This window comes from Hemiscyllium ocellatum, chromosome 36, assembly GCF_020745735.1.
Source record: "Hemiscyllium ocellatum isolate sHemOce1 chromosome 36, sHemOce1.pat.X.cur, whole genome shotgun sequence".
NCBI lineage: Eukaryota > Metazoa > Chordata > Chondrichthyes > Orectolobiformes > Hemiscylliidae > Hemiscyllium > Hemiscyllium ocellatum.
Genome location: NC_083436.1, coordinates 12,926,931 through 12,942,109, shown reverse-complemented (window position 1 = coordinate 12,942,109; position 15,179 = coordinate 12,926,931). Strand labels below are relative to the sequence as shown.

Sequence of the window (15,179 nt, the reverse complement as noted above, 5' to 3'; positions counted from 1 at the left end):
TGCCTTGGGGAGTCCTGTAGACCATTCCTGATTCTCTTGAATTGTCTGCATGCCCCTATCCTGTGGTGTGAACAACTCTGTATGTGCCTCACAGATGCACTACAGTGACTCCAGCTGCTACTCAAACACCAAAACTGAAAGCTCATGTGTCTGCAACCAGAATATGTGGCCTGTCGAAGCCTTGTAAATTACTGACTTGTGGTCATGGTGACCCACTATCCAGCCATACAATAGAATTTAGAGGGGATCATAATAATGAGAAACCCTCGTTTTTGTTCAGAACTTGATACCACAAATTTGGGTGAATCTGTTTGTGCACTTCTTCAATCTTTCAAAAGCAGCTTTTATAATTACACTAGTGAGTCAAGAGCAGAAAAATCTTGAGCTGACTTTTGTTTTACAAGATAAAATGGTCAAGAAACCCTGAAACACATCAACAGGACAAGTGGATAATCGAGATTTGAACAAAAATTTCACTGATGATGAGGCTGAGAGAAGTAATCCGCAAGAGGAAATATGTAATCTTGTATATGATGAATTAATTGATTTGAACTATGAAATTCATTTTCATCCTACACAAAGCAATAATTTTTTTTAGCTCTGTGGTTAAGTCTGAGCATGAAGATTATAACTTCTCAATTCCTGATAAATTGAGAAAATCTGTGACCAAGACTGTTGTTGGATCGGTACTTTAGAGGGATTCACAGAATTAACAGAGAATGTGAAGAGGTAGAGATTGGTGCCAGCACAAACATTTCAGAAAGGATATCTGGTGTCATGGTCAATACCATCGATGAAGTCATGGATTGTGACGAAGAAGAAATCTGGCTGATTGGTATCTGTGAGGATGATGTTTAGGTAAAGTGATGTAAGTTTTAAGCTTAAATGGAAATGGTCTCAGATAGGCTTGATAGCGTTGGAAATCTTGGGCAGAATCCAGGGAGGTTTCTGGGACTGGAAAACAAGGCAAGCAAGGACAAAACTTGGAAGGGAGGCAAGAAAGTGAGCTTCCCAGACAGATGAAAGTCACTCATTAAACTGCCAGGGGACTGAAGGTGGATCATACTTTTTTGACAACAAGCAGCAGGAATTTTTTTTTACATATTGGCATGTTATGCATGCACACTAAAACACAACTTTGGCAGATCAAAGTATGCCTCCACAATTAAGAATGCAACACACAAGAAAGAACGGCTTTCAAATTCATGACCAAAGGCTTATAGCAGGTGAGGTTATCTTATAAAACATAGAACAGTACAGCACAATACCAGGCCCTTCGGCCCTCAATGTTGTGCCAACCTTTTATCCTACTTTAAGATCAAACTAACCTAAATACTCTTCATTTTACTATCTTCCATGTGCCTATCCAAGAGTTGCTTAAATGTCCTTAATGTATCTACTCTACAGCCACTGTTGGCAGTGCATTCCACACACCAGCCATTCTCTGAGTAAAGAACCTACCTCTGGCATTTCCCCTAAACTTTCCTCCAATTATCTTAAAATTATGCCCGCTCGTGATAGCCATTTCCGACATGGGAAAAAGTGCCTGTCTATCCACTCTACCTATGTCTCTCATCATCTTCTACACCTCTATCAAGTTACCTCTCATCCTTCTTCACTCCAGTGAGAAAAGTCCTAGCTCCCCCAATCTTTTTTCATAAGAATATGCCCTCCAGTCCAGGCACCATGCTGGAAAATTTCCTCTGCACCCTCTCGAAAGCTTCCACATCCCTCCCATTTTGAGGCGACCAGAACTGAACACAATATTCCAAGTGTGATCTAACCAGAGCTCTATAGAGCTGCAGAAACTCCTCGTGGTTCTTAAACTCAATCCCTCTGCACAACCCTACCAACTTGGGGGGCAACTTTGAGGGATCTATGCACGTGGACTCCAAGATTCCTCTGTTCCTCCACACTGCCAAGAATCCTGCCTTCAACCCTGTATTCTGCATTCAAACTCAACATTCCCAAATTAATCACTTCACACCTTTTCAGGTTGAACACTATCTGCCACTTATCGGCCCAGTTCTGCATCCTGTCAATGCCCCGTTGCAACCTACAACAGCCCACCACACTGTCCACTACTCCACCAACCTTTGCATCATTGGCAAACTTACTAACCCACCCTTCCACTTCCTCATCCAAGTGATTATAAAAATCGCATAGAGCAGAGGTCCCAGAACCAATCCCTGCGGGTTTGGGCTGAGTAAGAGTTGCTTTTCCTAGAATACTTTGTTGATTGGAGAGAGAGGAGGCCTTGATGTATTATGACTGGGAAGCAGGTAGGCACCAACCCTATGAAGGCTTGTGAGGGATAAAGGGAAGAAGGTTGTCTAAGTATGGAAGGTCAATGCCTTCAGATGGTATGGGCTTAATGTTCTTTTTTTGAGGGAACCTTTTAGTGGCACAAATCATAGAAAGGAAGCTGAAATCATTCTCAACTTCCTGGCTGGATGTAAAATGAAGTCTCTCTGTACTACAAAATAAGGAATTTACTTCATTTTCTCTGAGCAGGTTCCCCCACTCTCTCCCCTCTCACAGCTGAAAAGGAGGCTGTCTCTGAGTCCGGGCCTCTGAACCACTCCCATCCTGGGGCAGAACTCTTCACCATCCCCCTTCCAGTGCAGGCCTCCCCAGTGCACACACCCCACCCCACCCCCCACCGCCCCCCCTCAACCCCACCCCAACCCCAACCCCACCACCTTTGTCCTGCTCCTGCAGTCCAACCGCTCTCTTAGTCTCCAGACTCCTGGTTAGCTGTGATTGTACTGATGGTGACATCACTGCACATGGTAACAGCACTGAGGCATGTACAGACACTTCCTGTGGCATGTCCTATCATGGCCAGTGACTCACTGGCTACATTGGCCCATGTCTGGATGCCATATTGTGTCAAGGATAATTACTCGATTTTTTTGAGATGATATCTGGAGGCTGGCTGGAAAATAGGAAGGTCGTTCTACAGTAGGAGGGAGGGGTGGGGAGGTGGGGTTGGTTCCTGTCTAATCATTTCAGAGGTATGTGTGGGTAAAATGTCTAACGTCATGGGCAGGAAGCCATAGCACCCATACACAGTTTCACTCCCTGCAGCCCAGCAGCATCACTCACCCTCTACTCATTACTCCATTCACCTCCACAGGGGTCCAAGACCTGACCAAATAACAGAGGTGCCACACTTTAGCACTGCCTCCCAAGTTATTCTCTTGAAGGCTATCCGGGAGAAAGGGATTTTTTTCTATTTCCCCAAGGATGGCAACAAGACGACCATCCCAAATGACAAACAACCACAGCAGATCAGCATAAAAGCAAAATAAAACGATTACAGTGTGGTGAAGGTTAATGTGAAACTAGAGGATTGGAAAGCCTTTAAAAGCCAAAATTAGATGAAGTTGAAACGTGTAGCACTGGAAAAGCACAGCAGGTCAGGCAGCATCCCAGGAGCAGGAGAGTGGAAGGGCATATGTCTGAAACATTGACTCTCCTGCCCCTGGGATGCTGCCTGACCTGCTGTGCTTTTCCAGTGCCACATGTTTCAACTTCATCTAATTTTGGCTTTTAAAGGCTTTCCAATCTTCTAGTTTCCCATTAATCTTCACCACATTGGATTCTTTTTATTTTGCCTTTATGCTGTCCCTGACTTTCTTCGTCAGCCATGGTTACCTTGTCTTCCTTGGGAAGAATTTCTGCTATGCCTTCCAAAACTCCAACCAGCTACTTCCTCATGTCTTTGCAGTTACCTTCACTCAATGGTGATAGCATTATATCTGAATCAAGTGTCTCTCTCTCAAACTGCAGGATGAATTCTATCATATTATGGTGTCTGTCCCCTATGGGTTCCTTCACCTTAAGCTCCCTAAGTGAGTCCGTCTCATTGTACATTATCAAATCCAGAATACCTCATTCCCTAGTTGGACTCCACCTTTGGACAGTTGTCTCACGCACCTCTGGTCCCACCATCAGGGCCCTCAATATAAAAAGACCAAAGACCGAAGACCCATTCCAGAATGCAAAATTAGGCCAACAGTCCACTGAGGTACTGAGGAAGTGCTACACTGTCAAACCTTTTGTTATTGGATGAGACAGTGATCTGAGGTCCCACCATCCTTCTTAGGTATGTGTACAATGTCCCTTGGCACTATTTTGAAAGAGGATAGGAGATAAACTTTTTCAGATGTCAGAGTTTATGAAAATTTATTATGTTTGAATTGTTTGCCCCATTTCCTGTGAGTAAGATTGCCAATAATGCCATTTTGAGGGTTCTATAGGTGATAAAAGGTAATTCGATTAGATTACTTAGAGTGTGGAAACAGACCCTTCAGCCCAACAAGTCCACACCAACCCTCTGAAGAGCAACCCACCCAGATCCATTCCCCTATACCTAACACTACGGGCAATTTAGCATCGCCAATTCACCTGACCTGCACATCTTTGTGGCTGTGGGAGGAAACCAAAACAAAAGAAGAACGTGCAAACTCCACACAGACAGTTGCCTGAGCTGGGAATTGAACCCAAGTCTCTGGCGCTGTGAGGCAGCAGTGCTAACCACTGTGCCACCCTAATATACACATGCAAAATGCTTCTTATATTTCTTTCTTTGAAAGAAGAATCAAGATGCAAGGGCAAGATGTGACTTGGTTACATCACCACATAGCTTACATAATTTAGCATGAAATAATTTCCTTTTCTCTTCCAGTGGACCCTTTGAAGTGGGACATGTGAAGTGTGTTGGACATTTTGTTTGAAGAATTGGGAAGTAGGTTGTTACCTCTTTGATGTCCAAAAATTAGTCAAAGGGCAGAGTTGAGGAGAGTGAGCAGCCTGTTTCAGAGAAAAATTACTTTTGATATTTCTCTTGAAACAAATCACTTGTTCTATGTCATCAGCATTTAGTTGACCAAGTGTGTATTTATTTCAGAGCCATCCCTTGCTTTGTGAGTAGGATTTCTTAAATTAAATCTGTTTTCTAGCTCTTTGTCGAAACGCCACAGATTTAAATGCAGTGCCATTAGCTTTTAGGTCTGGCTGCCTTTCCTCTGGCTGATGTGACTGAACTTCAAATTGACAAACAACCAGAGGAACAGCTAGAACTGTCCACTGTTAATATTGTACTCAAAATGCTCCCGTACAAACCAAAGAAATCTGCCGGAAACTGACAAACAACAAACATTGGGAGAGCTAGGAATTTATTGTCCTGTTTACACAAAGAAGAACAGAAGCCTGTTCAAAAATAATAACCTGACCAACTGAAGAAACAGCCAAGTGCCAAATGTAGTTGGAGTGATGAGTGCAGCAGAGACGGATGAAAAAAAACAAAACTTGAAATGGCACAGTATCACAAACAACAAATTACTATATTAGGAGATGTCTTTAAAAATACGGGCAGTAAGTTTACCTACAAGTTCTGAATTAAAAAGCGACTTTCATTGCTGTGATGTTCTATTCTAAACTAGAACACATGCAGTCAAACATTTTCATTATCAGCCATAATTTCTCTCATGTACTTTAACAGTATTTTTGTCCAGCAACATTATGTTTTGAGGGCTTGTATGTACAGGTGCCTCTGCTTACTGAAATAGTTGTCATAGTATAGGGCAGTAAACAATCCTAACAAGGAGTTTCTGGGCATTTGTATTTATCAGCGACTTCAATGTCTCAGCTCAGACTTTGAGGTTTCATCCTTTTCATAATGAACACCAGCTCTGCAAGTATCTTTGCACTGTGTAAGTGCAAGGGTCCAGGGAGTGGGGCAGAGTGAGTGAAGTGGCACTGTATCAAAGTGGAAGGAATGTATTTGAGAACAGGAAACACAATTTTAACAAAGGGAACATTTTAAACACATGATTTCACAGCCATCAAAGTATCAGCTAAAACTTTGATCGATTTTGAACAGATTTAGATCCACAGATGATTGGGAATTTCTCTCTTTCATGAATCAACAATCAGATGCTGAAAAAGACATGTTTTGTCAAAGTTTTTATCTTGTATTTATCAGGACAATTTGCAAAAATGTCAACAAAGAGGATAACCAGAGTCGTTTTCCTGACAAATGCAAAATGAAAAGCTTTGATAAAATGTGTATTTTTCTGCAATAATCATAATCTCTTCAAAATATATTATAGTTGATGTACAATAAAGCTTACTGGGATAACATGTGATAGTAATAGCCAATTAAAGAGTCTTGATGATGCCTGCAAAGTGCTCCATGCAAAGGACACAGAACAGCTCTATGTTTCACTTCCCAATCTGCTAACGTCGTTTACATCCAGCGCACCTGGTACACTATGCCGAATTTGATCCAAACTGGTCACAAAGGACTCATGTGGCACTGTGTTAATGCTCTCATCTGAACCAGGAGGCCCATGCTCATGTCCCACCTACTCCAAAAGCATGTAATAATGTCTCTGAACAGGTTTTAAGGAAAATATCATTGAATTGGCAACATTTGCAATTTCAGCCATCAGAATGCTTCAGTGTAGGTGCCTTCTTTGGGGTTGGGGGTTAGGAGGTGTGGAGTGGGGGCATTCTGGATTCAGAATTAAAGTCAGAAAGCCTACGCCTATGATCATTGCAACAATACTATCCATCAGCTGCAAGGCCATTTGTCCAGCATAGTCAGAAGGTATCAGCTTTGATGGCACATTGTCCTGTTGGAAATTTAGACCCATTTCAGCCTCTTTTGTCTTGTTGCTCAATACTTTCAGACCATCCAACCTGATGAAGGTACAGGGTTGGAGTGAGGGTATGGTGGGGTGCTGGTAGTGTTGTGAAGATGTGGGTGTACTGTGCCTTTAAGAGAGTTAAAAGCTAGCAGAACTACCTGACACCACTAAGTGTTCTGATTCAGGTAACAATGTAACGCTTGGTCGAAAGCTAGATTAGCTGGTTGCCTAGAAACAACAGAACAGATTTGAATTAGGCCAACCAGTTTAAATTATACCCCGGAAAATACCAAACTCCAATCCAGTTTGAAATTAGTATATTTACAATTTTAAAAGCCAATGACACAATCAATGCTTTGGGGGTATAAGATCAGGGAAAATTGAACAGTTGGGAGGAGAACTGCCAAGCCAATGACATTTGCAGACTATTCGGGGAATAGCTCTCTTACAGGTACCTTTATCAATCTATGACATGTAAATCATAATCCCTAAGAAGAAGAAAAGCAGACACAGGAAGTTCCAAACAGAAGATTTGATGGCTGGCTGGTTTCTGAAAACCTGAATTTTTGGTAAATCTTAAGCTGGGGGTGGGGGTTTTAATGGAATAGTATTATTGAAGGAAAGGTAAAAGATGGGCCAGAGGAAGGAGTTGTAAATAATTGTTTGTTAATTATTCTCTGGAATACTTTAAGGAATAGAGTTGTTACTTTTTACTTTAAATAGTTCTTGGCCTCTCAAACTTTCACAGATTACTGCACAGGATAAATCTTTTCTGTGTTACTGGTTTAAATAAAGCAGGAGGGTTTATCCCATGTTGTAACAGTAGCTATAAGAATTAGAGGTAGTTTCTTTACCAATTTTCAATTCAGAAACCGCTCAGGAACATGTGAGAGGAATGTTATGTTTGCCTACTCCCTCCACTATTTGCATGCTTATACTTGCCCCGCACGTACTATAGATACATGCATCCTAGCCTCACCAACTCTACCCTTAACAATGGGAAATGCCCAGGAAATCCAGGGTAAAAATCTTCATTCCTGATGAAGGGCTTATGCTCGAAACGTCGAATTCTCTATTCCTGAGATGCTGCCTAACCTGCTGTGCTTTGACCAGCAACACATTTGCAGCAGAGGAAATCCAGGGTGCCATGATGGGTGGAGCATCATTGGTCCACACTTTTCCTTTCTTCTGCCTTGTCCCTGGAAACTGAGCATTTCCTAGGTCAATAGCGGAGAACTAACAGGATGAGTGATCATAGGATATTCCTTTTTTCGATACTTTGATTCAGCTCAAATGTATGGTTAACAACTCCACTCTAACAGCAGATGAGAAATTTGAAATGAATGAGTTATGTGTAACTATACAGACATCTCACAGTTATGTGGGGCAAATGATTATCATTCTTGTGTCCCACTGAAAAGTGAAATGAAATTGTAAAAAACCAGAATCTGAATCATCTAAGTGTGAGTGGTGGTTGTATAGGTAAGGGTGATATGTAGGCTGTGACTGCCAGGTAACTTTCCATCTATTTTTAATTCTTTAACAAACGCACATAGGTATATGCAAAACAACATCCATTAACAATAAACTTTCTTCCTGAACATGCAATTTTGCATGTCTCGTGTACATGAGTGAACTGTTTAGTTTGGGTGCAGAGGAACATCATATGGCAGAATTTAGGCACTTGAATCTAAGCCGGTTTATTTAACCCAGAGCAGGATTGCATTAAGCCACTCAGCAATTATCAGAAGAGCAGCTCCGACACATGTTTCAGGCACTGGCTGGCATCCCTCAGAAAAACAAATGCAACAAATAGCACTTTCAGTTTTATTATGTTTTAGGCGAGATTGTGAACTCAAGAGCCTCAACTTTATCAGTCTAAAGTAAGCATAAAACCATAAATTTTGCTACATGATACACTGTATCCAAACTATGCTGGAATTGTGCCAAAGGCAATATTTGCTTGGTCCATGTTACATTGTCTCAAATGTTTGCCTGAGTAATTTGATCCCATCCTGATATTTAACCTACAGTAAGACTGCATAGAGAGAGGGAGAGTGAGAGAGAGAGAGAGAGAGAGAGAATTACATTCAAAGAACCTGAATCCATGTGGGTGGTGGCAGACGTGAGGAGAGGCAGTCCCAGTAGGGGAAAAGGGAGGTCATAATACCATTTTGGTGCCTAATGAACAAAAGCAGTCCAGCAAGTGTGTTTCTGATCCTAGGGAGCTGGGAACATTGCTGGGAGCAGGGGCAGAAATGTGTGGATTGGATATCTGAGCTGTGAGCAAGGCTGAGGGAGAGAGGACCTTTGGGACATCATCGGTTTGACAGGTAGTTCAAGGGAAATTGGATGCTCGATGGAAAGGATATAAGATGCCTTTAACAGACTCCCCCCGAAATACCCCATTTTGTGGATGCAAGCTGCACACAACGAAAACAGCTATTTTGTTGTCATTTATAATGCATTAATCGATCCCTGATGAGTGTCGGCCTACTAGAACATTGTCAGCAACATAACAGAAGGTTTCATGTTAAAGGAAGATTGATAACTACTATTGAGGAAGATGAGAGTGTGTGTGTGTGCGCGCGGAGTGGGGGTGGTATTTTGGGGGTGGGAGGGGGTGAAGCTTTTTATCAGAACATTCCAGAGGAAGGGAACGGGAGTCTGCCCAGCAGCACGAAGCTCTTCAGTAGGTCCACACTCACCTTCTGCATCCACCAAGCCTTACTTTGATGAAATTGTCATGTATTGTGATTCAAGGAATCCATTCAGCTGAAGTTCTTTGCCAGGCTGAATGACACTGAGGTTCGCAGCCTCATTATCAAATTTAAAGTGCCAGTTGTCTCCTTGCAGTGGATTGGTCTCGACTCGATTGTGAGTGATTCAGCAGCATATCAATATACATGCTAAAGCTCACATTAATGGATTAACCATTTGAGAATATCAGCAGGGCAGCTAGGTTTCAAGTGAGCACATACTAGCAAAAGTCGACATTCTCAGATGAGAAGAGGAGAATTTGAATGTAGGACAGAACAGAGGAAGCCAAACAATGTTCAAAATCATTTGGATAAGTACATGAATAAGAAAGGTTTGGAGGGATATGGGCCAAGTGCTGGCAAATGGGACTAGTTTAGTTTGAGATTATAGTCAGCATGAGCTGGCTGGACCAAAGGATCTGTTTCCGTGCCGTCTGACTCTGTGACTGCAGCTTATTGTGAAGCCACTTGTTTTTTTCCAGGCATAGTTTAGAATTCCATTATTATATTCATAAAGTGCACTCAATAATTTTGTAAGAAAAAGAATAACTTCAAGATGTTAGAACTGATATCTGTACAGAGCGATAACACTCAAATTCCCATAAACATTAGAAATGAAATGGACTGAAGCCATGTTTACTGGCTGTCAGTGGAATATTGCATAATATTTAATAAATGTGGGATTCTGGAATCTTGGGATGGTATTCCAAACCTCGACCTTCTGGTACATTTGTATTAAGAGAATAGATACTGACAACACACTACTTTCAGTGCTTACTGAGAAAAGGTGTCTTTTAATTTTCCATCAAACTGTTAAGGGGCCTGAAGGATGGAACATGCTCAAACTAATATTAGATTTCGTTATTCGTCCATTTATTTGGTCTTCTTTGTGTTGCCCTCCAGTATGAGCCTCATCCACTCACCAATGTTAAAAATGTGTCTATATGGACTAAACTTCGTTGTGCAAAACATGAAAAAAAACCCAGGAGATGTACTACCTACCTCATCTGCATCTGTAGCTGACAGCTGTAGTACTCGAAATCCATCTCCGATGTTTTCTTCAATGATGACATCCAATGCATCAGTGGGAAATACAGGAGGGTTGTCATTAATATCCTGTAGTGTTATTTCCACCTGAAAAAGATGTAACATTTGTTTGCACACCATTAGAAGAGATTATGATAAATGAAGGTCTATCTAATATTGGACAACTCTCAAAGCTTAGAGATTAATGATTAATTCATGGATTATGAGCTCTAAGAGCATGTTGGCTACTAAAAATGCTTAAAAAAGGAAGGAGCTACTGTGGGGATATGACAGTAAATGGTAATACAGGAAAATAGATCACTTAAAAAAGAACAATTCCTTGCAGTAGGATACTTTTACTTAACATGATGGTGCTCATAACATAGGAGGTGGATAACAAAAATGACAGGATAACATGAGAGTCCCAAGATGGAATTTCTGATTTTTACTTTGGTCTTCGAGAAGGTTAAGATGTTCAGATAGAATAGATATAGAGAAACTGCTTCCATTGGTGGAAGGATCTAGAAATAGTGGGCACCAATTAAGGGTACCTTACAAAGGAAACAACAGTAACATGAGTAAAAAAAAATTCATGCTGCGAGGGTTTAGGTCCTGGAATCTGCTTTTACATTTACAATGTCAGCTAGTATATGGACCAGGGCTGAAAGTTGGATTTTCAATGGTTTAACCAGAGGAGACAAGAAGAGGGCATTATGGGTTAAGTAAGCTTGCAAAGAGCATGAGGAGAGATTAGAAACAAAGAGAAGGGAAACACAAGTACACAGCTCAAATGGAACCGTCTGGAGGAAGTTTGCCTCACAAAGCAAAGGACAAGCCTAATAGCAAAGGCAACTGAAAGGATGATCTCAATCTTAATGAAAAAGATCCAAGAGGTACTTGCATACGTAGTTGATGAGGTTGTAGGAAGAACGTGAGAGAGATTTTAGGGTGACAGAAAGCACAGGCTATTTTTATTCATCAGGGTGAATCTGTCATAATTGTCAGTTTAGTATAAGAGAATATGACTCAAAAGCTTTTGATGCCTTCCAGTCTGATACAGTGGTAGATGGTGAAACCAGCTGTGTGTTAGTTAAGTTCAAGTCTGTATGCTTTAAAACAAAGATGAGTCCTGTACCAGGAAAGAGAGAAAGGGAGGTTAAGTGTCTTTTCTGGAAACAAAAGGATCAAAGGTGGAGCTGAGGGAGCGGTCTGACTCATCAGTGTATAATGTCCTGGTTCCCCAATCAAAGGGGCTGGTAACTCAGCAATAAACGCCTGCCTGGCCACTGAAATCATGTGGTTTGGAGCCCTCTGCAGCTAACCTTAGGAGGGAAATCCCAGTCAGGGTTGGGGAGGGGAAAGTCGAAAACGTTTGCTTTGGAAACAGATGTATTCTTGCTCTTTCTAGTTCCAAAGAAATCAAAAGTTTCTGAAAAAAACGTAACTGTCAGGCCTCTTCTGATTCTGACAATTCAGATCTGATAGGTAGATCATAAGTGCTTTCTTGCTTAGGCAATACGATAAAGTAAAAGTTCAAGCGCCAATCAATTCATTGGACACTCACTTGCATCTATCGAGAGGGTCTCGCCTTTTTTTGGGTTTGTGTCCTCAGCCATAACATTAACTTGTAGTCAGCCAGATGAAGGCAGGAAAGCAACTGTTAAGTATCCTATTCTGTTTTAACTGCTATCCCTCTATCTGGTTTTGGTCTGGTGTGAGGGATTTGAAGCTCCCTCTCGTCTAAATAAACACTATCACATGTGAGTTGGTGCTGAATCTAACTTCAACTAGTACAGTAACTGATAAGAAAACTTAAAACATACACACTGTATTGATTTAAGTCAGGAACTCCTTAGCATGGTTTTATCCAAAGTGTGTTAACCAGATTACTGCAGATGAATGGGCATTGCTTTTCGTATTCAGTTGGGACAATGAAGGGGCAAGGTGACCTCATGTTTTCAGACCTATACTGCTGTTAGCAGCTGGACTTATGGGTGGGTCCATGTGGAAGCTATGAGTTATCAGGCCAACTGCTCCAGTTCCATTTTACACTCACTGACAGCATCAGGGATTCTGGATCAACTGTGGTGCAAAGCAGATGGAATGGTCAGATCCTTTATATTACCCTGAATAATGACCTTCGATTTCAAACTTTTGAAGAACACCTGTTTCCCCATATCTCACACCAATATGCTGACATCTTTCTCTCTTGTCATTTTTAGCCCTATAAGGCAGAAGAAAGCAGGCACTGCAGATTCCTAAGCGTGGATTTAAATGACAGCTGGATGAACTGAATGGACTGTTCTTGTTCTGCATTTCTTATATTCTTCTAATCTCTGAGAATTTGTTAGATTAGTGCTGGATTTGAGGACAGTTGGGAGATGTGATCTCATGGCTACTGGGAGCTGCACTCAGCCTGTTCAGGCTAATTTCACTTTCAGTCATGTCTCAACAGCTGTTGGAGAGAATGGTCTTTTTTTTTCTTTTATGCAAAACATTCAAATGCAATATTTAACATAGTTTGTTACCTAATCACCCAGGAATTACATTACAGTGAAATGCCAGTAGCTACTGGGTGGACCGTAAGCTATAACCAATTACAGCTTTGCACTGCAGCATTAAAGAAGCCCACAGATCATAAATGTTAATCTGAAACCAAGTGTTACAATGGGCCATGCTTAATGGACTGCACCCAGTTTTTACTTGAAACTAACCCAATGATCTAACGTCAATGCAATGTTAGATTCTAGTCTCTACTATAGAACTGCTCAGCATGCGCTCAAAATCATGGACATCAAATGTCATTTGATGTGCATGGTGGGCCATTACCCCATTTACTTTGATTTTGACATAAAATTCTCATATTACTGTTTAACTTACCCAAATTGCTGGATCACTTTGTTTAATATACTTATTGTTTCTTAAAAAAATAGTTTTAACCAAGTTCCCATAAAACATTGATAGCGCCAGACATAATGCCAAACTTAATGTCAAAAACCTAAACAACAATTTTTTCCTGACGCCTTTTTATTTACAGACATTGGAAGATAAATGGGAAGAGTAAAGTTAATATTTAAACATTGATGACGGGCTTCAACTAGCTATTCTAATTTCTCATATCATAATACATGCGTCGTTCAGACTTGACAAACTCTTGGAAACCCTGGTCTTCACTGAACTGCTCTAGTCTTCATGTTGTGGCACATTCCATTCTTCACGATGATACATAAAGACAGCAGCTGTCGTCTCTCCAGTTTGACAACATTTTGACGCATGGGTTTTCCCATGAGGTTAAGAAATGTTTCAACATCAAAGACCACCAAGCAGGAAGAAAATGCACTTTTATAACCAAGCATAAGATGAGCATTCATCTAACTGCTAATAAAAGTGAGATCAGAAGTTGAGCAGATTGATTTAGTCATGCTATTTCTAAATATTCCATTTAATGTATTATAAATCTTGCACATTTTACAACTTTAGCTTTCCCAGCCAAGTCAAATTTAGATCAGTCCAGCCCAAAAGCCAAACAAACAGCGAACTTGGAAAACATAGGAAAGCTGATTGCTGCATTTTTTAAAATATGAAGTGAACTAGTAAATATTTATAAATTATAAAAGGTTACACAACTGGGAAAGTTCTTCAACTATGGTTAGAATGAACAAACTCAAAAGCCTTTTTATGACAGAAGAGCAGACATTGTGGTGATTAAAAGATGGTCTCCCAGCCAAGCAAATTTCAGGACATTCCTTGAAGGCCTGTCAGCAGATAAGCTGTGAGGAGGTTGTGGATACAACTCAATGTTTGATGCTTGTTTTGGGAAATGGATTAGTAATAGGCTGATCTCTCCGGTACTTGGATGGTTGTTTTCCTGAATACACCTAATGATAATTCAGTGGCCCAGCAATGCAGTTAACTGAGTTGCTTTCACACCGATTTGTTGCATTACATTAGAGAAAAATGCTTACTTTTAATAGCAAGATAACAATGAACACCTTATCATGACTTTAATAAATGCCAATAATATCTCACATAGAATAAGTTAGTTTGCAGGCTTTGTAAATAAGTGCAGCAGCCATTTTGCGATTAGCCAGGCTTTTTAAAGTTATCACATGAATTGCCAATTAACTGATATAAGTCAGTTTCTTTCTCCACGAATGCTGCCAGAGCTACTGAGTCTCTCCAGCATTCTCTGTGTCTCTTTTAGATTCCAACATCTTGTTTTCAAGATGTAAAATAAGGCAGCATGGGCCTTACCAACTAACTGAAGCATTTTCTTTAGGTAACTGTTTTCTGTTCAACACGACAAGTAATGTTCTCACAGGGATTGACATATTGACCCATTTCAGGCATCATCATCAAACAAAGAGCAGCCAGAAATAATGGGCTGTATTTTCATTACTGAGGTAAGTAACTCAAATAAAGAAATATCATGACTAAAGCAGACCCGCTTTGACACAAAGGATTCTGTCACATGCACTTTTTGCCACAGGATGGTGACCATGATCAATTTGAACATGTCACCTCTGGAGGCAATCATGGAAATGGTCAAGTGCCCAAGCAGATTGGCTAGAAGGCCCACCTTGGTTCTCTGAGACTATGATGCAAGAGGCCGTTGGGTCATCTATTCCTCAAGGCACAATGGAGGCTCTGGTAGCCCACCCATTGGATCTATTGAGGCTACATTGTGATCAGTTAATGGTCACTTAGGGTTTACACTTAATTGCCACCAATATTT

At 40.9% G+C, this 15,179-nt stretch overlaps 1 protein-coding gene across 1 annotated transcript in view; it reads right to left on the bottom strand.

Annotated features, from left to right (window-relative positions):
- Positions 1-15,179, bottom strand: part of fat4 (FAT atypical cadherin 4) — a 308,318-nt gene that overhangs the window by 172,104 nt on the left and 121,035 nt on the right. The window contains exon 2 of the mRNA XM_060851445.1: positions 10,421-10,552. Within this exon, the coding sequence (XP_060707428.1) occupies positions 10,421-10,552 (132 nt within the window). The remainder of the gene's footprint in view (positions 1-10,420; positions 10,553-15,179) is intronic.